This window comes from Pseudopipra pipra, chromosome 3, assembly GCF_036250125.1.
Source record: "Pseudopipra pipra isolate bDixPip1 chromosome 3, bDixPip1.hap1, whole genome shotgun sequence".
Classification (NCBI taxonomy): domain Eukaryota; kingdom Metazoa; phylum Chordata; class Aves; order Passeriformes; family Pipridae; genus Pseudopipra; species Pseudopipra pipra.
This window is the reverse complement of record NC_087551.1, coordinates 115327695-115351023: the sequence shown is the minus strand read 5'-3', so window position 1 is coordinate 115351023 and position 23329 is coordinate 115327695. Positions and strand designations below refer to the sequence as shown.

The 23329-nt window shown below is 51.8% G+C and overlaps 2 protein-coding genes across 5 annotated transcripts in view; both read left to right on the top strand.

Annotated features, from left to right (window-relative positions):
• FZD3 (frizzled class receptor 3) overlaps positions 1-8683 on the top strand; it is a 50735-nt gene extending 42052 nt beyond the window's left edge. For all 3 annotated transcript variants that reach the window (XM_064651174.1, XM_064651172.1, XM_064651173.1), the window contains 3 exons: positions 978-1126; positions 3163-3396; positions 4409-8683. In XM_064651174.1, coding sequence (XP_064507244.1) covers positions 978-1126; positions 3163-3396; positions 4409-4622 — 597 coding nt within the window. In that variant the 3' untranslated portion in view covers positions 4623-8683. The remainder of the gene's footprint in view (positions 1-977; positions 1127-3162; positions 3397-4408) is intronic.
• An 8143-nt stretch (positions 8684-16826) lies between these two features.
• The window catches only part of EXTL3 (exostosin like glycosyltransferase 3), a 135456-nt gene continuing 128953 nt past the window's right edge, over positions 16827-23329 (top strand). The window contains exon 1 of one of the 2 annotated variants that reach the window (XM_064651164.1): positions 16827-16915. The gene's annotated coding sequence lies outside the window, so the exon portion shown is untranslated. Of the gene's footprint in view, positions 16916-17569; positions 17660-23329 lie in introns of those variants that run through there. The other variant, XM_064651168.1, reaches the window with a different exon arrangement.

The window sequence follows — 23329 nt, the reverse complement described above, 5'->3', positions numbered from 1 at the left end:
CTGTGTCCTGTCCCTCCATCCCTTGTAAATAGTTTCTCTCTCCATGTTTCCTGGAGGCCCCTTCAGGTCCTGGAAGGCCACAGTCAGGTCACCCCAGCGCCTTCTCTTCCCCGGGCTGAACAATCCCAGCTCTCCCAGCCTTTATCCCAGCTCTCCCAGCCTTTGTTGGAATTCCATGGTCACAGTGACAGTGTCACACAAGTGCTTTTAGAGGGCTTAATTCCACCAGCATCAGTTTGTTCCTTTCCTCTGCGGCTTGGTGGTGTCTTTGAGGCTTAAACCCCAAGTTCTCCGTCCTTGAAGGTCCAGTTTTTGAGCTGAGTTACTGATTCAGGAAGGCCCCCAGATGCCTGTTTGTTTTACAGCTGCCCTACAGACCTTCCCAGAAGGAATATCTTGGTGTCTTCCCCGGGTCTTTTCCAAACAAACCCTTTGTACATCAAAACCTTGGCAAAAATAGGCCTCGTGAGCGTTTTCGAGCCGATCTCTCCGAAGAAAGAGGGTTTTGCTGGGTTGATAAGAATCAGGCAGATGTATCCCACTGGTGCCTCAAATTCCCAAGGGAGAGAAACAGGCTGTAACCAACCACTGAAGGCCAAGGAATAAAGGATCAGCGTTGAGCATCCACTGGGATTTTTCCCAGCGGCACCCGCAGCACCTGGTCCTGTATAGGTTAATCCCGTCAAAGAGACGAGTCTTTATGATTTGTAGGCTAGAAAATATTTCACAGTTATTCAGGGCACGGACAAAAGGACCAGAAATACAAATAAAAGGCCAAGACCTCACAGCAGTTGAGCCTTTTGTTTGAGGCAGGACCGGGCTCCGTCATGGTCCGGGGAGCCCCGGGACAAAGGAGCCCTGGCCGTGTTTGCTTTGGCTCCGGGCAGAGGGAGTTGGTTTAAATGAGTTTATAAATGGAGGAGTGAACCAGGATGGGTTGGAGAATCCTCTTTTTTTTCCTCCTTTTTTCTCCCCAGGTGCCTCAGATGAGCCGGCCGGATTTGATCCTGTTCCTCATGAAGTATCTCATGGCCTTGGTGGTCGGGATTCCCTCCGTGTTCTGGGTTGGCAGCAAGAAGACCTGCTTTGAGTGGGCCAGTTTCTTCCACGGGCGCAGGAAAAAAGAGTGAGTGTGGGAATCTGTGGGATAAACTGGCAAATCACCTCTGCCCTCCTAGTCCTGGAAGAGTATTTCGGTTGTTTTTTTGGTGGAGGCCTGACAGGGCACGAAAACAATCCACGTTTCCGCTTCGTACATAAAGCAGATACTTATTTCTAAATAAAAAACAACTCATTGATTTTGTGTATGTAGAGATAACAAATGTGTTATCTTCTAATATTTATACATTAGGGTTTTTTTTTTTCTCCTTCCTCAGGTCACAGTGTGTTGTGATCAGGGTAGACTTTTGGTTCTTAGAGTTTTTTATGTCTTCATCAATAAATAAAAATTTCTGTGGCAGACCACTCATGCATGAGAATGTAACTGCACCTACCTATTATTTAAAACACATATTTATCTACATATATATTAATACATATATATGTAGATAACATGTATGCATATTTATATGTGTGTATATAACATATTTATACATATATATGTAAATATACATGCATATTTTATACATAACATATATATGTTATATGTGTTATATATGTTACATATGTTATATGTATTATATATTATATATAAAATATGTATATATTATCTACATATACATGTATATGTTATATATATGTTATATATATGCTTTATATATATAACATATATATGTAGATAATATATACATATTTTTATATATATAACATATATATATACTTATATATATATATATGTTAACTATAGCACAAGGTACTTGAAAATACTTGAAAAAAGAGACAGTTCTGTTAGAAACTTCTCACTAACCAAAGGGGAGTGAGGAAGGACAAAACAGCTCAAAAAAACCCTGAAATTCCTTATTTTTCCCCTAATTTGGTCCCAGAATCAAATCTACATTCCTCTGTCTTCCAGATATTTTTTATCTAGAATTAGTTTTCAGGTGAACACCACAACTACTCTGCCACTCACAGAAAGAGGTGGAATTGAAAGGTTTTATTTATAAATGTGTTTTTCCAGTCAACTGAATCAGACCTTTAAATTGAAGTTAAACACAGGTGCTTTTCACCGTGGTCGCAGTTAAAAGAACCTGTCTCTGCCTTTAATTTCCATTATGCATTAGTGCTGAGGTGCAGTTTGATAAAGTGACAATTAGAATGTCTTGGAGCTTCTGTGAGGGTGGAATTAATTTAGACCAAGGTGTGGCATAAAATTTAGAGACAATCTGTGCGTTTTGGTAGTAGCCGTGAGGAGCTATTTTCATAGCAAATATTGTGTTTTAAATAGATGTTTTAAAACAGACCCACGGAGACAGGAGCGTTTAAGTGAGTCCTCCGTGACTTTTTGCCCGTCCTTGGCGGGATGGAGCCAGATTCCTTGATTTTCCTCTGAGCAGGAAGAGAGAAAGCCGATACAAACCTCCCTCCTCGGGGAGCCTGGCACCCTCTGGGAGCAAGAAAACGGGGAGGGAGGAGCTGGCCAGGCACAGGAAAGGGAACATGAAAGAACAGCACAGAGAGAGTGGGAGGGGAGCAAAAGGCCTCCACAAGGAAGAGATTAAATCCCAAAAAGGAATGTCGGGGATGTGCTGTGGGTCCTTTCATCACACCCCGGTGGAGCAGCCAAGTGTGTGAGTGCAACCCTGGGGCTGAGGCCGCAGGGCAGCGCTTGGGGATTATTTTATATGTTGTGTTTCGCCAGGTGCCCTCCTCCTGAAGGTTCTAATCCAGACTTTAGATGCTCTTTTGAGTGAGGAGGTGGCTTCCTGTGTTCCCCGAGAGGCAGTTCCCTGGGGAATCCGAGCGCTATCCCAAGGATTTCTCCTGTAACAACATCCGCAAACGCTGTGATCATTCCCATGTCCAGGCTGGAGGGTCAGGCCCGGGGATTAGGAAGGATTCAAGAACATGGACTTTGCTAAAATACCCAGCTACAGAGATGCTTCAAAATGAGGCAATTAGGGACACATCAATGCAAACAGAGGCTCTGATTTGCCTTGTTCTGTTTGTAAAGCAGTCCCACCGCCGCAATTAGCGTTAATTGTTCCAACTGCTTGTCTTGCTCAGAGTTGTAAACGAGAGTCGCCAAGTGCTGCAGGAGCCAGACTTCGCCCAGTCTCTCCTGAGGGATCCCAACACCCCCATCATCCGAAAGTCCAGGGGCACTTCCACGCAGGGCACCTCGACCCACGCCTCCTCCACCCAGCTGGCCATGCTGGACGACCAGAGGAGCAAGGCAGGGAGTGTCCACAGCAAAGTGAGCAGCTACCACGGCAGCCTGCACCGCTCGCGGGACGGACGGTACGTGTGTCCCAAAAAAACGTGGAGTCGTGGAATGGCCTGGGTGGGAAGGGACCTGATAGTTCGCCCAGTCCCAACCCCCTGCCATGGCTAACCTGGCCTTGGACACTTCCAGGGATGGGGCAGCTACAGCTGCTCTGGGAATTCCATCCCAGCCCCTCACCACCCTCACAGCCAAGAATTTCTTTCCAATATCCCATCCATCCCTGCCCTCTGGCAGTGGGAAGCCATTCCTCCTTGTCCTGTCCCTCCATCCCTTGTCCCAGGTCCCTCTCCAGCTCTTCTGGAGCCCCTTTAGGCTCTGCAAGGGGCTCCAGGGTCTCCCTGGTGCCTTCCCTTCTCCAGGTGAACACCCCCAGCTCTCCCAGCCTGGCTGCAGAACCTGAGATTCTGGGAGTCCACAACCACTCTGGGAAAATGGTGTAGAAGATTGGACAGGCCCCTGCCTGTGTGGCCACCATGGTGCTAAAACTGGATGTTCTTCTATTGCATCTCCTCTCCCTGTTAGTGTCTGGGTTGGAGAGAGGGAAAATATGATGGTATTTTCAGAGTCCCTGCAGGTCTCCACGAGTTACACAGCGTGGCTCTGTCCAGTGCCGGGTTTTCCTGCACATGGAAAAACAGACCTGTCCCGACATCAGCTCAGTAGTTTTGTGGCTGCTTTTGTCTGTGTGCAAATGGATTTTGTGTCTCTAAATAGCCCTGGCCCTGCTGAAGCAAAGGGGAGCACGAGTTGCCCGCTCTGACTTGAGGTGCGGTTAAGGTTTATAACACGGTTTACCATCGAGTGTTTTACTCCCCTAATTGCCGATAGGCTGGAGTAAGAACCGAGTAAGAACCGTTGTGAAAGGAGCTGAAACGCTTTGCCTGAGGCTGTGTGAGCCGAATGACTGAGCTAAGCAGGGGAAGGACTTTCCTCCCAAGAGCAGAGGGTTGGTGAGATCTATTTGCGTTGTGCCCCGAGCGAGGCGGTAACGACGGCGATAATCGTCCCGTGTTTTCCCTGACTCAGGTACACCCCCTGCAGCTACAGAGGCGTGGAGGAACGACTACCTCACGGCAGCATGTCCCGACTGACCGACCACTCCCGGCACAGCAGCTCCCACCGGCTGAACGAGCAGTCACGGCACAGCAGCATCAGGGACCTCAGCAGCAACCCGCTGACACACATCACGCACGGCACCAGCATGAACCGCGTCATCGAGGAGGATGGCACCAGTGCCTGAGCCGGGAGGAGCGCTCCAGGAGCCTGGAGTGGTTGCACAGCTCGTGGTCCCTTCCTCAGTATTATCATCCTCTCGTCAGGTGCTGAATTTGGGCTGAATCAGGAAGCCAAAAGCCGGCGCTCTCGTGGAGCTCCAGTGCTCAGCTGTCCCGAATTCCTGAGTAAAAAGCCGCTTGTCTCCTTTGAACCTCTCTGTAGGTGATTATTTATTCCATGGCTGGTCCTCATCAGACACCACTGCTGAAATTCTTTGTGGAAAACGGTCTCCCTTTTCCTCCCTCTCTCCCCTCCGCGTGTCGGGAGGTTCCGCCCCGAAAACTCGCTGCCGGGGTCGCGCTGAGGGTTTTTCTGGTGAGACTTGGGAACTCCTGGTTGCTGAAGGAATTCCTCAGCACACCTCCTTGACACAATTCCTGCTTGTCTCCATCGTGTACATCAGGAGGAGACACATCAAATGCTGCCCGAGGGACACCTGTGCGAGCCGGGATGGTCACAAGGGAGAAGGAAACCCCACTGAGGATCCCCAGCTCTTCCCAGAGCTGCTCAGGCTCAGCTGCTGGGATGGAGTGGGAGGGTGGGGGGAAGAGACCCAGGCAGGAAAGAGCGATTTTTTTATGACTTGTAATTGTCCTTGCTTTTTTACAAAAAGACTTATTTAAATTTTCTACTCGTTTACAGTTTCTGTAGGAAGAGAACGGCTTTTCAAACCGGTTATCGAGATGATATTCAGCCACTTATTTTTTAGAGTCCTGTACAGAAGCTGAGATTGCCTGTTCCTGATCTATTAAAAAAAAAAAAAAATTATAATAGGAAAGCTGAATTTTTCCCCCAGCCAGGAATGTAGAGCCCGTTCCCTACAACCAGAGCAAGGCCTGTTTCCGAGCCCCAGCTCCTGGGTGAGGAAAGGCTGAGGCCAAAAGGACCGGAGGAGTTTATTCAGGGATGATCCGCCTGCCTTGCGATGTCACGGCTGGTTTGGGGGGGGGGGGATTCTCTGTGCTGAGCAAGAATTTAGAAAATGAGTGGGAGAAATCCAGGCAGGAGCTGCCCACAGACAGGGAAAGAGCAGGATGTGGCAGCCGGAATTGCTGTCTTGAGGAGGAGGAGATGGGATCCATTGTAAATTTTTGGCTCCTTCCCAGCCGGGGATTTTGCATTATGGATCAACCTCTGCTGTAGGGTGTTTTCTTCTCACTCAGATTCACAGTGGGGAATTCTCAGTTTGGGCTTTTTTAATGTGGAAACACTCTGTTGGGATGCACTGGAGGCAGAAGTGGAGGCACGTCGTGGATCTATCCGGAGCATCCGCTGGTGGGATTCATTCAGCGTGAGGAGACACTGATCCCATGTAAACCTACCTCAGTAATCACTACAGACCATTGCTGGGAGATGAATCCTTATTTTTGCATTGTCCTTACTACGTAATTCCCTTCCCGAGGCACGGCTGGAGAAGCCTTTGGAGACAGTTTGTGTGGCACAGCCTCGAGGGTGGGGACGGGGCAGCAGCTCCCGGGGCTGCTCCACAATTGCTCCTGTTAATTGTCGCTGATGACACAATAGCAAAGCCGGGGGATCAAGGGCTGCCTCGGGAAGCACCGAGTCTTGGAGATCCATTTATCCTAGATTGAGATACATTTATCCTAAATTGTCCTTCTTGCTCCAAAGGAGAGGCACAGAGGGAACCCGGTGTGGAATCACAGTCCAGGGAGGGAATTCTGCACCCGCTCCCCCCCCCCCCGGGGCAGAGCAGACTCTGCTGTGCCTGTTTGCTCAGCAAACAGCCCCGGGGGCCATTCCCAGGGATAACGGGCTGTCCACAGGGATAACTGCCCAGATCCCTACAGCACCTCTTCCAAAGCAGAAAGGGTGTGGAAAATCCCCAAACCAGCAAAACTACAACTCCCTGGAAGCCCCAGAGGTGGAACCTTTGTTATTTTCAGGTTCAGGTCCTACTAAATAACCTGCTGCTTCAAAGGGATGATCCATTCAGGAATCTGGATCTGCAGAAGGAGCCAGGAAGCTGAGTTTTCCTAAGCACTGGACCTGGACTAAATAAGCTCAAGCGTTTACATTGATCTTCTTGGCTCAATTTCCAGTACCTCTCTCTCTATATATATATATATATAAATTTTAGCAGTGCTTTGACTTGTTTAGAGTCAGGGAGGGGAACAGTGATGGAGGTTTGAAACAAATCCTGCTGAAAATGTTAATTTGGGAGGTTCAGTCCCCCTATTGCCTCCAGATGGGAATATCTCGGCTGTTCCTTGCTCATGGATCCTGTCACCCCAGAGAGGTGATTAAACCTAAAATTAGAGTTCTGGTTGGAGTTTTTGCTTCCCTGCTCCCTCTCTTTTATCTTCAACACCTGAGCTCTGGGCAGAGCATTCCTCCTGGGATTTTGAAGCCCATCTCTGATGTCAGATTGTCCCAGCCCTGGAGCAGTTCCACAGCCAGGGCACTTCAGCTCTCAAATCATCCTGCCCAGGGCCTCTGACCCATATCCCAGTTGGAATGTGGCCCAGCCACCACCTCTGGCAGGGGCACCAGGCACGTTTTTGGGGTGCTTTCCTAACTTTGGCACATCCTGCTCACCAGGAAGAGCTCCAGCCTGGGCACTGGATTTCTGGGATTGGTGCCAAGCTTTAAATTCCCCTGGAGCTTAAAGCCCTGCTTTAATAAGCCCCTGCCCAGGAGGACAGTTGTGCAGTCACTGGAACACTCCGGGTGCTTTGGGCTTAGGCTGCCTGGATGTTCCTGGATGTTCCTCGTGGGGGTCCAGCACTGCTTTGTCCCTTCCCAGCAGAAACAGGACACCAAAACCTGGACCTTTTCTCCTGGAAAACAGGCAGAGAAACTGCCCAGCTTCTCCAGCTCATCCCAACAGCAGGTTAATGTATCCCCCTCCTACACACACGAGATGACCTGAGCCCCAAAACTCTGCTCTGCAAGATGGCGACAGCAAAGCTTCCCACAAAAAACGCACGGCTTCTCATTCCCAGTATTCCCAAGGAGCTGCATCTCCTGGTTTGTGAACCCAATTGCCGCTGACAACAGATTCCCCAGAGCCTGTGATGTTCCTTCTTTCCTAACCCCTTCGTAGCTCTTGTTGTTCACTGCAATATCCCAAATCGGAGCTGCGGCCGCGTTGCATGGAAAAGGAGCAGCTGCCCTTCCCTTGGATCTCTGCCAGTCATCCTTTTTTAGAGCACAAACAACCCAACAGCAGCAAAAAGCCACGTTCAGGTGTAAATGTGTTTGTCTGCTCTCGATGCCTTCCCTTTTCCTAGACCCAAATTTTGCTCTGGAAGCGTTGGATACCGGCTGTATGGGGGTTGGGGGTGAGCACGGGGCAAAGATCCAGCTGCAGCAAAATCCAGCACTGCTCCCAGTTTGTTCCAGCAAGGAGGGGAGGGAAAACCCCTCATAAAGGGCTTGAGGAGAAGAGCCAGGAGAGCTGGGTTAATGCCCACCCTTCCAAGGGAACTGACTCCACAGCCCAGTTCCAGGGGGACGAGGATCCCGAAACAGCAGTGGGGAGCGGGCAACCCCCCTGTGCCATGAAAACGGGGCACAGAGCAGAGTAACCCTGCACGGGAGACATCCCGAGGTCCACCTCAAACAGCAGAATGTCCAGTTGAATGTGAAATTTCCCTCCTCTCCCCGTGTGCTCCTTTCCTACCCGGATCGGGGTTTATTTCCACCCGAGGTGGGGCGTTTTCCGCAGTTCCTGCCTGTCAAGAGCAGCCATGGGGGCCGTGCATGGGGGCACTCAGTGCATGTAAAGCTTTGCCTGGGCACTCCTGTGTCCCTGCTGTACCATCATCCACCTGGATGGGAGGGGAAGGAGCTCCCGTGTCCGTGAGTCCCGCACGGAGCAGGAACACGGGGGCCGGTCCTGACCCGCCCTGCGCTCGGCTCTGGGTAGGCTCGTTTACAGTAGTCCAGTGTCGGTTTTGTAAAGTTTAATTTTCTTAGCACTTTAACTGTGAGTGTACAAACTGTGGTAGGTGTACATTTTCGTTTTAGACCTTTGGAAGTTTTTAATAAAACATTTGAAACGCCCCGGTCTCTCTCTGTCGACGGGTTTTCGACCCCTCTCCGTGACCCCCCCCCCCTTTAAAATCCCGGTTCAGCGGCAGCTGAGTTGAGAGATTAAATAATTGAGGATCAGATTTGACTCTGGCCAGCAGTGCCCTGAATCTGAAGAAAGGCTTTCTAGGCTTAATCTTCCCCCAGCATCTGTACTCGTGGACGCCGGGCACCCTTCCAGCAAACACAAGATTTTGGGCTCTGGTTTGTTCCACCCTTTTATGAGAACAGACCACTCCAACCGCCGGCATTCCGTGAGGCAGAGACAAGCAAAGGGCAAACAGGTTTGGGAGCAGCGATTCCAGGGGTGTTTGGGGTTTTTTTTAATTGCCAAATCAAACCTGAGAACTGGCTGATGAGTGATTTACTGTAAGTAGCTGTCTGGCATTTGGGCGGGGACGTGGTGGTTTCATGTGCTGAGCCTGGCACTGCTGGTGATAAAATAACTCATTAATCACAGCTGGGGCTGGTTTAGCACTGGGGGCTGGTTTGGGCCTCGTTAAGATCAATAGTTCAGGGATGAAACTTTAGGAGATGAAACTTCAGGTTTTAAAGCCTGAAGTCCTGCCAGGGCCACGTGGAGGTGTGAAATCAGCTCCTCCTCAGCAGAGCAGCTCCATCTGGAAACATCAGCCTTTCCTGGGAATGCAGCACCCAAAGAGTCCTTGGAGCAGTGGTAGGAAAAGCCCTTTTAGGGAAAACCAAGGTGGGGCTGTGGGTGCTGGGGACTCATGGAGCTGCTGGGGACACTTGGCCAGCACCTTGGCAGGGAGGGCAGGAGGGACAATATCCCTTCTCCTCCTTCTCTCCTGGATTTAAACCCTGCCTGTTGTGGGTTATGAGCAGCTGACTCCAAAGCTGAGCAGCCAAAGATATGATCCAGCTCGGCCTCTTGGTGCACCAAGGAGGATTCTCCCTGCAGCTAAAACCATCAGGGTGAGGAATGGGAGCTCATGGCATTTATCTCCTCACTTCTGGGCTGCTTTAGCAGGTCCTAAAGGGGTTAATGCAGGAGTTGAGGAGCTCTGGAGTCACCTGGAGCTTGTTTAGCCCTCTCAGAGATGGTTTCATGACCTGCAGGTGAGGAAGGTGGGAGAAGCATGGAATAGGAGCAGCAGGGAGAGGGATGTGGTCAGAGCAGCAGCTGAGGGCAGGGCAGATCAGACTCTCAGGCTGGGGTTAAGGCTGGTGTATTTTAGTTACTATCACCTTCCTGATGCACCTTAACACCCTGTTTGCCATTTTGGGTCCAGCTTTGCCTCTCAGCCCTGCCAGCTGGTGCCCTTGTTTGGGGTTTCTTCTCCAGTTGGAAGGGAGAAAAGCATCTGGCCATGCACAAACCCCACAAACAACATCATAGAATCACAGAATCATGGAACGGTTTGGGTGGGAAGGGACCTTAAAGATCATCTCGTTCCTCTCCCCCTGCCACGGGCAGGGACACCTTTCACCATCCCAGGTTGCTCAGAGCTCCATCCAGCCTGGCCTGGGACACTTCCAGGGATCCAGGGGCAGCCACAGCTTCTCTGGGCAACCTGTGCCAGGGCCTCCCCACCCTCACAGGGAAGGGTTTTTCCTTAATATCTAATCTAAACCTACTCCAAGAAATCCTTTGTAACAAAAGGCTGAAACAAAATAGGTGGCAATGTGAGGATCTTTTTAAAAAGTCATTTTCTGTAGGTGTTTTTCCCTCCCCTTGTGCAGAGGGACACAACCACCAACCCCTGAACATGACCATCTGCTGGGATCCACGTCTCCAACACCCTCTGCTACCGGTCTGACTGGTTTTTGTAACACTCCGGGCACGTTTGATTGATATTCAGTCTCCAGTTTCACTGCCTGTGTCTATTTGCTGCCTCAACACCCACATCCTGCTCCTGTGGTCCCACCACCATCCTCTGCTCCCCCTCCATCCCATGGGGACGTCACAAGCGGGGAAAGCAGCTTTCTCCTCCCCCATCTCTTTGCTTTTGGGTTTTATTAAATCCCACCTTCCACTGAGCCCCTTTGCTCCCCACCCCCAGTTGTGACTTCACCTCCACAACCCCGCTCCAGCACTTTGATGCATTTTGAGTTCTGGCTGACTTTTTTAAAGAGATTTCCGTGTCTCTTGAGGGAGAGCTGAGTGGATGCTCGGCAAATTGGGGGGATCATGATACCTGAAATGGTGGGAAAGCTGAAGAAGGACGGACCTGCAGTGCCAAATGTTTGCCAGCCTCTTCCCAAGCTGCTCTAAGAGAATATTTTAAATATATTCATAATAATCTCTTTTGGTGTAGACGTATCCTCTGCTGCTTCCCACTGTTTGTTGGTGCCGAGGGTTCCTGCCTTTGGGAAAGCCTGCTGAAAAAAAATCCCTCAAGGCCCTGAATTGCAACATAATCCAGCTACAAATCCCACCTGGAGTCTGTCAGAAGGGACGAGCCCTGACACACCTCCACTGAGCTCCTTCAAAGCCCTCTGATCTCCGCCATCAGATAAGGCTCAGCCGCTGCCAAAAGACACAGAGTATCTGCTTGGCTGCAGAAAGTGGGATTAGCCAAAGCTAACCCTGCTCCTCAGTTTTAATTTTTGGAGGGAAAGCGGCTCCTTGTGCTGGTTCTCCCTTTCAGGGGGGTTTGGGGTGGTCCCCAAAAGCCTGAGGTGCTGCCCCATTGGGGATGGTGGCACTGAAGCAGGGAGGGAGCAGGGCCAAGGATGTGCTGGCTCGTGGGAGAGCAATAAAATCTAGGGCTAACCAAGGATTAAAGGAATTTGGACCTCTAGTGACGAGATGAGAGGATGTGGCCTCGAGCTGTGCCACGGGAGATTCAGGGTGGACTTCAGGAGGAATTTCTTCCTGGAAAGGTGATCAGGCATTGGAAAGGGCTGCCCAGGGAGGTGGTGGAGTCCCCATCCCTGGAGGAGGTGTCCAAGGAATGACTGGACGTGGCACTCAGTGCTCTGGGCTGGGGGACAAGGTGGGGATCAGTCACAGGTTGGACTAAGTGATCCCAGAGGTCTCTCCCAACCTCAGGAATTCTGCGAAAACCAGAAGCCACCTTTTTATTTTTCAAATCCTTTTTTTTCCCACTGGAAATTTTTCTCCTTAAACACAACCCTGAAGCACCTGGTTGCCCACAGAAGCCTCTGAAGGGAGCTGCCCTGGGTGACCCGACCTCGGCAGCAGCCCAAGGGAACGTGAGCCCGCAGCGCTCCTCGGGCAGGTGAAGGGTTAACACCCATCTTCGGGAGCACAGCCCCCGAATCCTGCCACAGCTCGTTAGTCCCCGGGCAGGGGTGAAGGGCGACAACTGCTAATTGCAGCGACGGCCTCCCGAGCTGTGAGAAATTCGCGGCAGCACAATGGGGAGGTGCTGAACTTCGCGGCGTTAACAGGTGCCGGGTCACCCCCGGCTGCCCCAAAACCCTGACCCCCTGGCACTCTCTGGGAGTGACCCTCCCGACCTTGTCTGCGGGGCATCTCTCCCTCCGGCTGTTTGGGACGGATTTTGATCCGCCCGGAGCAGCTGCTGCTGGAAAAGCAGGACTTAAATACTTGTGTTTTTGCTTGAAGCCCCGGAGGGAGGGGCCCCGAGGCCCCGGCAGCGACGGGGGATGTCACAGGGACATCTCCGGGATGCTGTTCCTCCCTCAAGCAGCAGTAAATCACATTCCCAGTGCTGCTCCTGCCCCACAACCTTCAGGGCTTTGCCTGAGTCAAATTACTTGGATCAGGGATGGTATAGGATGAGGAAAAGAGCTGCACCATTCGACAAGCTCGAGTGCCTGACACTGGGCTCAAACCAGCTCCTGGCATCAGGGGAGCCCCTGTTTTCCTCCTCCTCTGCTCCCACTGTAAGCAGAGCTCGTTGTACAGCATTTGTTTCCCCCCCTGTCCTGTTTTCCCAAGGACAAACCATCCTTAAAGGCCTTCTCTCCCTCCTGGGACAGGGGGGAGATTGGGGGCCTCATAAAAGAGCTCTTGGAGCAGCCTGGGTGCAGGGAGGAAGGAGGTTTTGCCGTGCAGGGATGGAGGGATGCTGGGCTTGGAGGGATCCTGAGCATGGAGCTTGTGGGGAGGAACTGGTGTTTGGGATGCTCATAGAATCCTAGAATGGTTTGGGTTGGAAGGTTATGGAAGAAGCCACAGGGTTAATCCTGTGCAAGGTCCTGAGTGTGGGGGATGTCCCACACCTTCCCATGGGAGCTGCTGCTCAGGACAGTTTGGCAGGATCCACCGTGGCTTTTCCACCCAAACCCCGGGGCAGAAACCTCTCCGTCCCTCTGGAAGAGGCAAATCCCCGGGGAAATGCGAGGGCTCATCTCTGCCCATCTGAACACCAGGCTGAGGCACTGCCGGGTTTGGGGCTCCCTCCTGGTGGCCGGGAGGGCTGCGGGAATTCATCCCAGAAAAAGCAGCGTCCCCAGAGGCCGGCTGGGATTTTTGGTGCAATAGTGCCCCCCCGTGCACCCTGCGAGCCCCGCGCTCCCGGCGCCGGCGACAAGGGACACCGCTGGCCCTTGGCAGGGACACGGATGGGTGACAGGCAGGATGGGGGTGGCACTGGGGGGTCAAAAGCATCCGGGGATGGGGACACATCCATGGGCTCCACCCCCGTGGGTAGGGGTGGCACCACTACGGGAATCCCTCATTCCCAGGGCAGTTGGGATCCTGCCAAAATGCCTGTGGTTTGCATGGACACCACCAGAGCCGGAGAAACATGGAATGTGCAGAAATCACATCAAACTGAGTGATTTGTCGAGCTGCAAACGGGAGGTTTGTGCTGGTTTATGCTCTTTGCTGGTGCCCCACACCACTGAGCAGCACCTGGACCGTGCAGTCCCTTCCTCTGCTCCATGTCCTGCCCTGGAGGGAGAGGTGGGGGACAGACATGGGAATATCCAACCTCTGACCCTGCAAGAGGAGTCCTGTGTCTCCAGCCATTCCCAGAGAAACCTCACCTGGGATGTCTGGGATTCCTTTGTTGCCCATAGGAGGGCTGAAGGGGAAACAATTGTTTTGTGTCTCCTGGACACCCCAGGGACCAAAACCACTCCAGTGGGTGTCTTCCTGACATCCCAGGGACCCAAAGATGCCTCAAGGTGCAGCTCAGCTCGTGTGAGATGAGCACCCAGGAGGAGGGAGCAGAGCCCTATCCCCCATTTCAGCTCCCCAAAATTCCTTGCCACGGGAGATTTCCATGCACCATCACGCCCCAACTCCCTCCATGCCCATATAGTCCATGTTTCAGGGCGTCAAATGGGGACAAGAAGCTTTTGGGACAGGACCTCTCTGCTTCTGAGCGTTTTTAGGGTCAGGCCTTGTTGTTCTATGCACACATGTAAGGGCACACGTGCAAATCCACAGGCCTGGCCTGTTGGGATGACACCCCCCATCCTACAGGGTCCATATGGGATCACGGTGCCCCTCAGGCTGGTGCAGGGATTTATAGGACAGAGGGGTGGAAGGAAGGAGTCCCTGGGCTGTGCAAATAAATAACAGAGGGGCAGGGGAGTATCGGGGAGCCAGTTTTGCAGGTGATTGCTGACGTGACACGCCCCCCCAGCAAGGCTTGAGGGGCAGCCACCTCCCTCCATTGGGATCAAAAAGGCTAATCCTTCGGGAATAATAGACCTAAGCCTCTTAGCCAGCCCTGCTGTCAGTGCCTGTCGCTGATGAGCTGATTAAAATGGAATGGAAAAGATTAAACTCCCCCTCCGGGTGCCCCGGGAGCTGCCCCGGGGGCAGGAGATGGAGAGGGGATGTTCTTTGGTGGCTTCACTCTTCCCTGTCTGTCTGTCCAGACCTGGATGCTCCATAACCAGGAGGAGTGTTTGAAGGCTTTGTAATCTCCACAAATCCTCTGCTCCGTGGGGCCCCTTTGAAGACATTGGATTATCTGTGTCCAAGCTGCCACCTGTAGCCAGAGGAAACTGTGCCAGAAAAATCAGTTACAGGTAAAATTTCCCGTAAGGAACCCCCTGTCCCAGTCCTTGGCCAGTTCCAGGGAACATCCACAGTGTTTTACTTTATTTAAGCAGTTGTTCCAAATGGCCATTGCTGCTCTGGACACGAGACTTGGCAAACACACCATGTTATAGCAGGAAAACGGGGGATTTCCTTGGATTTGAGACTTTTCTGCAGCCCTCCCCAGAGCCTGGCCAAGTGTTGGTTGGGAAAGGGACCCCGATCTCCCCAGAGTCACATCCCTGCTCCTGGGAAGCAATGGGAACATGTGGAAAGACATCACAGGAACAGAGCCTGTGGAATGGGAAATTTGGTTGAAAAGGAGGCTTTTTGAGTCAGAGTGAGCTACTGGTGGCATCTGAAATGTCACTTCCCACCTGCAGCAGACACAGGGTGGCATCAGAAGAACCTGCAAGGCCGCCCATGGTCACTTAGCTGCTCTTGCCATGGAAAAGAAGGGAGACAAGTGGAGTTCCAGCTGTGCACACAGCTGGATTGCTCGTGCCTCTGGTCCTTTGGCAATTCTCTGTTGTCACTGGTGGCTCTTTTCCAGGCTCCTTGTCCATGACCTGCAGTTGCTTCTGCTGTTAGGAAGGAAACAGGAATTATATTGGAGGAGCCCACTGTGAATTTGGGAGGTGAATCAGAGCATGTGAGGGCTCCTGCTGACCCTCTTTCAGAGCAGTATTTGGGATTTCACCCCATTTTTGGGGTGGATCCCACCCTGGCTGAGTGTAGGATCATCATCCCTTAGGGATCTCTTTCCTTGAGGGTTTTGCTGGATTACTGGTTGGCCTTTGAGCAGGATCCCACTGGGCCCAGCAGAGCAAAGCTCCTCCAGAGGTGACCCAGGGAGGTCAAGCCACGAAGCCTCATTAATATTTAGTTGATCCTGATACAGAGATGCATTAATTACCCACCTGAGCTGCATTAATTACCCACCTGAGCTGCATTAATTACCCATTAATGAGCAGCCTGGGCACAGAAGAGAGGAGATGCCTGAGGGGAAAAGCAGGGTAGAAGAGTCGGGGCTGGGACCCAGAGCCCCCAGATTCACGCTGACCCCACACCCTCCTGAGACACCCCTGGGGTACACACAGGACATCAATCTCCACATTTCCAGTACATCAAACTGGACATTTCTATAGCTACAGGCCACTCTGTGTTTGTGTCTAGTCAGCTCTCACAAGGGGAATGCTCTGAACCTCACACTTCCAGCCACAAGTTACGCCCCAAAAGCTGATGTTCCCCAACATCTGCCCCTTCCTGCCCAAAGCAGTGCTTCCCACCTCCTTTCTAGAGATGTTTCAAGGCACCTTTTTGTGGTGCTGCCTGGGAACAGGTATGGAAAAGAGAAGGCTCCAGGGAGACCTTGGAGCCCCTTCCAGAGCCTAAAGGGTTCTGAGAGCTGGAGAGGGCCTTGGGACAAGAGATGGAGGGACAGGACAAGGGGGAATGGCTTCCCACTTGCAGAGGGTTAGATGGGATATTGGGAAAGAATTCTTGGCTGGGAGGGTGGGAAGGGGCTGGGCTGGAATTCCCAGAGAAGCTGTGGCTGCCCCTGGATCCCTGGGAGTGTCCAAGGCTGGGTGGGACAGGGCTTGGAGCAACCTGGGACAGTGGAAGGTGTCCCTGCCCACGGGACAGGGGGTTGGGACGGGATGAGCTTTAAGGTCTCTTCCAACCCAAACCATTCTGGGATTCTGTGTCTCCATATCTATCTGTATCTATAAAAAAATACACCTCTCCCATATATATCTATAATATAAATAATGTATATATAAAAATATATATGCATGTACATGTATATATATGTATATATCTATATCTCTCTCTATATGCATATATATACATATATATACATACATATATATACATATACACACATGCATATATATTTTTTATATATATATACATATACACACATACATATATATTTTTTACATATATATACATATACACACATACATATATATTTATATATATTTTTATATATATATATATTTATATATATATATATATACACACCCCATCAGAACCCCAAACCAGCCCCACACCCCAGTGACCCCCCCGCCCCTTCCCACCCCAGGGAGCCCCAGGCAGGCGATGCCAGCAGAGGGCACTTCGCCCCCATTTTTGGGAGCCGCTTCCCAGAATGCAGCGAGCCGGGCCGGGGGCTCCGCGGGCTCCGCACGCCGGGCTGCGGCCGCAGAGACAGCGCCGAGGGGGCTCCCGGGGCAGCGCAGCCCCGCCAGGTAAGGGGGCTGGATGCTTTGGAAGGGGGGAGGGGGGGAATATAGTATTTAATTTCATTTTATGCTATGTTATTTTATTTTATTTTCATTTTAAAAAAATTATTTTCTCGTATCTCGTTTTTCTTATATTTCTTATGTATCTTGTATTTCTTATATTTTAGTATTGTATCTAATTGATTTGTGTTATTTCACTTTATAACCGCTTCCCCCTCTCCACGACGCGGGAGGGGTGCCCCGGACTCACCCGGGGAGCAGCACCAGCCCCTCCCGGGATGGGTCCGGCTTGGAGGGGACCCATCACTCCCTATCCCCTTTCCCCTCCCTATCCCCATCCCTCCCTATCCCGAGGTGTCCTCGGGGCTGGGGGTGTCCCTGAGCCTGGCGGTGTCCCCGGGGCTGGGGGATTTTTTTCCGTGGGATGACCCCCTGGCTGAGCTGGCGGCTCGGTGGTTGGGATTTCACCCAGATCCCTAAAGTTTGGGGGAAAGTCGTGCCGGTGGCCCTTGGGGGTGGCAGTGGCTCGTCTCCCGCAGCGCCGGGATGGTGCAACATAAATTAGGTTTAATGTGACGGCGGCGTTTGAGCGGCGGGCGGGGGCTCCTCTGCCCCCGCTGGAAGTTGCTTTCGAGTTTGGCAATTTGGGCCAGGGGGGGATGCGAGGAGAATTGGCGGCTCTGAAAGGTTTCCCGTGCCACGAGGAGAAATCCCTGCTGGGAGGGAGAGCCTGGAATGGTCAGAGAGGAGGTGAGTGGCCCCCAAAAGCAGAGGAGTGGGTTTGGCTCGCCCTTAGAGAGGCATCTCGGGATCCCCGGTGTAGGGATCCCTCTCCGGGGTTTGGTTATGGCTGCGTTAATTCCTCGTCCTGGGATGTGAACCAGGAGACAGCAGGGAGAGCAAAAGGACTTGGAGAAGTCAGGATGCTCCGGTCTCAGCTCCGTGCTCAGGTCCCCCTTCGTGTCATAGATCTGGGGGGTGCTCAGGACTCACCATCTCCCTCGCGTTGTGTTTTGGTCAGCTGGTTAAAAGCCTGTTTTGGCAGAAAAGCCCCCCAGACAGAGCAGCATTAAAGACATTTTCCTGGGCCAGGGAGGGAAGTTGGCCCCGGGCTAAAGCAAATAAACTTGTATTTCATCATGCTGGGCTGGGTTTCTTTGTGTTCCGCTCTGCTCTGGGCAGTCTGGGCTCCCAGATGTTTCCACGTCCAGCCTTCACCTTCAAACGCGTCTCGGGGGCCGAGCGAAGAAACTTCTGCTCCTTTCTGCAAACCTGGCTCCCTGCGGGGGCCGCTCGGTGCTCTGCCTTCCCCCCCGAGCTCTTCCTTTGGGTGTCTCTGCCCCGGGGCTGCTGCGGGAAGGGGGTTTGCAGGGTTTCTTTTGCCGGGAGATGCTGCGGCCGTGGGAAGAGGGAGCATGGTTGAGCTGCGGCAGCCGGAGCAGCGAGCCCTGCCAGGGATGTGTGGCCAGAGCTGCTGGGCTCAGGAGGGTAAAGGATGCTGCAAAGGAGGGAAAACTGTTATTTTTGTCCCTGGGAAGGGTATTGAAAACAAGAGGTGCTGAGATATCTCTCTGCCCATCCCCACTGCTGCAGACCTGGCCGGGTCCTGGAGCTGGAGCTCAGATGTGTCCCGGCGATGGTGGGAATGTGCCTTTCCAGAGCTGGACTGAGGCGTGAGGTGACTGGCACTTATCATTTGTATGGAGCCGTAAATGTTCCCAATTGCCCGTGAAGAAAGCTCGAGCAGGAGCTTTCTCCTTGCTGGGAGAGCCTGTGTGGTCTCAGGGATGCAGGAGATGCAGCCCAGTGCCATCCAGGCAGACGGCAAAGACCAGGAGTGGGGAAAGTGGGGTATTGGTAGGGAAAAAAATAAGGAAAGATCAAAATGAAGTGATGTGTCGTGCCCTGATGTGCTCTGCTGAGGGGGGTGTGAGCCTGCTGATCCCACAGGAATGGGCCTGGAGAACCTGTGGCTTCTTCGCTGCGGCGCTGCAGGCGCAGAATCTACGGCTGAGACTGAAAATCAGTGGGATTTGTTAAATTATTCCATCTTCTCCTGAGAAAACAGGTGAAACGTAGGTGCCAACGTCTCAAGTGCCTGTGAAATGTTACATTGGGAGGGAGGGAAGATTCTGACATGCTGAGCAGGTTCCATCCATTACAATATTTCCAGCACTCAGAGGGGGTTTTTAAACCACACGTGCCCTCGCGTTTCCATATAAATGGATGCATGGGAAGCAAACTCTGAGGTGGCACGAGGCAGTGGAGAAACCCAGGTGGGTTTTTCCCCATCAAGACCCTTTGTTGGGTCCTTTGAGAGGGCCCTCCAGCTCCAGTCCATTTGTGGCCGCTGGAGGTGATGCTTTCTCATCTCCAGTACATTTTTGGCTTCTTTGTACCAGTCTTCGTGCTTTTGGGGGGAGGGAGGGTGGAAATGTTGGAATTCCTGCTGAAAAGTTTGACATTTCACGGCAGATAATGCCAAATGTAGACAGTTGCTTGGATTTGGCTCTTTTTTGCTGAGTTTAAGGGAAGGCAGGATGGGATTCAGGCTGGAGGTGGAGGGAGGAGGTGGCACATACACCCCTCGTGTCACGGTGACATCCAGCTCTGGGGTTTTTAGCAGACATACAGCTCTGGGAACAGGCTCTTTACAAGTTGTTTTGTGCCCAGAAACTTGAGTCAGTCGTATGCAGCAAAAATATGGAGGTGAGAGAACCTCTGCTCCCGTGTCACCGACATCACTTTCTGTGGCAGCTGTGATTTGGTCGCTGGGGATCCCAAAAACCATTTTGTGGTTGTTGGGTGAGTTGGAATTGAAGGTTCACTTTGCTTCTTCATCTCTTCTGTTTCTCTGGGAAGGAGAAAAGTGTTTCCAGCCCCATGTCCATAATTGTCTTTATTATGCCTGGTTGATCTCTGGTGGGTGCCAGGAGCAGCTGCCTGGAAATGGTCAAACAGAAGGTTTTGTGATCCTTGTGGCAGGACCAGGACAGGGTCCTGGTGACCCTCCAAGTGATGGAGGAGTGGTGGGCACTGGTGGCTTGCATGTGATGCACACATCTGCTGACTGCTCCCACCCAGGGATGGCTCTTTCCAGATGTGCCTTTTTTTTTTTTTGGATTTCTTTCCCAAACACCCACTGGATTTTCCCAGAGGAGTGGTATTGGGATGTCCAGTTGCAGAAGGAGATGGTGGCACTTTGCCCAGCTGCTCTCTGGGCTGTGTGCTGTCTCCCTGCCCTTTCTGCATTCCCCTGGAAAAACCAGAGGGTTTGCCATGGAACGTGGCCTGGGGATGCTTTTTCCTCCAAAACGGGCCTGAACTTGCCCAGTTCTGCTGCAAAACCTCCAGCTGCTTGCGTGGGCTGTTCTTCAAAAACAAAGGCACTTAAAAACCTACTCTTTTCCCCAAAAATAGCGTTGGTGGCTGGGAGTCTCCCTGGGTTGCATTCCTGACGGTTAAAGAGTGGGTTTATGAGTTAATAAGGCAGTAATCATTGATGAAAATCACCAAGCAATCCTGACCCACTGGGAACAAAAGGGATCCACCTCCAGAGGCTGCTACAGGGAGCACTGGATTTGCACCTTGCAGTGCTCTGTACCTGGCTGAGTTCTACAGGTTTGAGTAACTCCCTGTGGGGATCATATTTTGTATGAAAATGGTGAAAAAAGAGATGTTCCTGGATGCTCTGAGCGCTGCTGACCTCGTGCTCTGGGGTCCTTTTGCTAAGTCCTGGCCCTGGCCTTGGTTTGTGAATCCGAGATTTCTTACAGCCAGAAGTCTGAAAATTTTCAAGCAGTTCTTTCCTCTGGCAGCTTTCATTTCACAGTTCACCTTTCTTTCCAGCTGTAATTCCTGCTGAGGCTTCCTAGAGAAAGGGTGGGGGGGGGGGGGGGGGGAAGAGAAAAAAAGCAAGCAGGCATTTAATAATAGATCAAAAATGAGATTACGCAGTAAGTCAGCCCTCCCCTTCCCAAAATGCAACCAAAGAAATTGCAAATCACCTCGAAAAAAAAGGAGAAGAAAACAGCAAAGATCAAACCTGGTGTTAAGAATAGATGAGGTGTTTATATTTAATTTAATGGCTGTGTACTGCCACTGTCCTAGAACAGCCTCCCGGCCCTGAATTCCTGTTCGTGATTAATTAAACAGTGGAGACCAACTGGGGTGGGGGGAATTCAGTGGAGCTCTGAATGTGAATGCAGTGAGGCCCGGGGAGGGTTTGCTGCTTGGTTCACCTGAAGGTCTGGGCACACCTGGGCACGTCGGTGGCGTAGTTGGAGGCAGCTCCCAAAAAATGGGAGGATTAAGGAGAGATGCTCCTTGTTGTCCATCCCTAGATCAATTCTGACCATGGTTGGCAGAGAGGTGGGGTCTCAGAGGGGAGGGAACCCAGCGGGGAAGTGCCACGGTGCAGGGAAGAGGTGAGCTCATGTTATTGACGGGAAGAGCCTTTGGCAAGACTGGGACAGTGCTCAGTCAAGGCTTGATGAGACACGACTTCCCTGGAAAGGAGGCTCAGTCCTGGCACTGGGCACTGAGCCTGCCAACCCCAGGCCTGTTCTTGTTTGCTGGAACTCCTCTGGCTCTTCCAGGTCCTGGTTTTGGCGGGGCCGCTGCCACAGCCCGGGCGGGAGGTTGGGAGCTGGGGCTTGGCGTGGCCTCGGCTGCCTCACCAGCCTGGGGGGATGTTCCTCTCCTGGCTCATCCCAGAGGTTCCAGAGCCGGCGTGGACGTTGTGTTTGTGAGCTGGGTGGGCTCCAGGGCTCCAGGCTGGGAGGATGTGCGAGGGGAAAGCTCTCGCTCTCGCGCGGTGTCTCCGCTTGGTGTGACCCACCCTGAGGTCCTGTTGGCACCCTCAGAGAATGAAATACCAGGAGGGACATGGGGCATAGACAGTCCTGTCCCATATTGCCTTTGTCCAACACAGATCACCCAGCCTGGGTCATGCCATGGGGATAAAGACCCACACAAGGCCATGTTGGAGCAACCAGGATCTGCTCCGTGGGGCTTGGAGCAACCTGCTCTAGTGAAAGGTGTCCTTGGCCACATCAGGGGGTTGGAACGAGAGGATCTTTCAGGTCCCTTCCAACCCAAATTATTCCCTGTACTTGTGGAGTTGGAGGAGAATCTGTTTCATTACTTGCTGGGCTGCTGCTCTTCTTGTTTATTCCCCAAAAGGAAGAAAGCGAGGTGTGCCAGAGCTGAAACTCAGTAAAATAAATAAATTCAGACTTTGGAAACAACTGCTTGGAGGTAGAATGAGCCTCAACAAGAAAATGTTTGTCTTCCAGCTTTCTCCTGAGGCTGGCAGGGAATGAAGTGCCAGGAGAAGACAGGGCAAGGTTGACTTTCTTTTAATTTCAAATATATTCCGAAAGCGCAGCAGTTGGAATTTCTTTTTTTTTTCCTTTGAGTTGCTTTGCCAAGTTAGGGTGGAGAAAACCAGCTGAAAGCCTCGCCCTGGTGGATGTGGGACGGAGGCAGGAACGCATTTATTTTCTTTATTTACCTGTTTTTTACCGGCGAGGCCCCGAGGCGAGGAGCGGAGCCGCGGCTTTTCCCTCCAAATCCCTTCTCCCAGCACCAACAAGATCAGCACGGGAGATAGGGGATTGAGTCAGCAATGCAGATGCCATCAAATGTCTCCTTTATTCCAGTGGATGAATCAGAGCAGTGTCAGAGCCTCATATCCTGCATCTCCTGATAACAGTGCAGTTACTTCCAAGGGAACAGGACACGGTGAGATCCCATTATCCTGCCTGTTGTGAGCACCTCTGACTCCCTGGCACCAGCAGTTGCTTGTTTGAGTGCAGCTCTTGCAGCAGCACGTGGAGATGGTTATTTTTTTAAATCCTGCATCCTGGAGCCATATAAGATGTTGTGGGGTTTTCTTTATATTTGCATTAAAAGCGACCCGACATCTCTATAGGCACAGGCTCATGCATGTGAATATATAAATCTGAATATATATATATTTATGAATAATTATATATGAATATATAAATCTGAGTGTTTTCTGCCACTAGTCCAGGTAGTGGTTGCTCACTCCCCAGGCTTTTCCAATGTTCCATCTCCTCGGAGAGGAAGAGGGATCAGCTTCATTTGACTTTCCAACCATGTGTTTACCTCCAAAACCAGCTGAATTTCCAGGCTTTAAATTTTTCCCTTTCGTTTCGCTGCGAGAATCCCAAGCAGGAGTGAAACCCCTTGTCCTCAGAAGTTCTCTGCTTCTCCCTTGCCAGGCTTTTCCATCCCCAGCTCCTGGGATGGGAGGCCCAGGCCACAGCCAGCCCAGGGACAGCTTCCTGCTATTGTTCCACGGGGACAGGCTCTGGCTCCCTCGCAAGGGTTACGTGGGGCCACCGCCTTTTGCATCACTTGCCTCTTCTCTCCTGCTTCCAGGGGACCATCTGT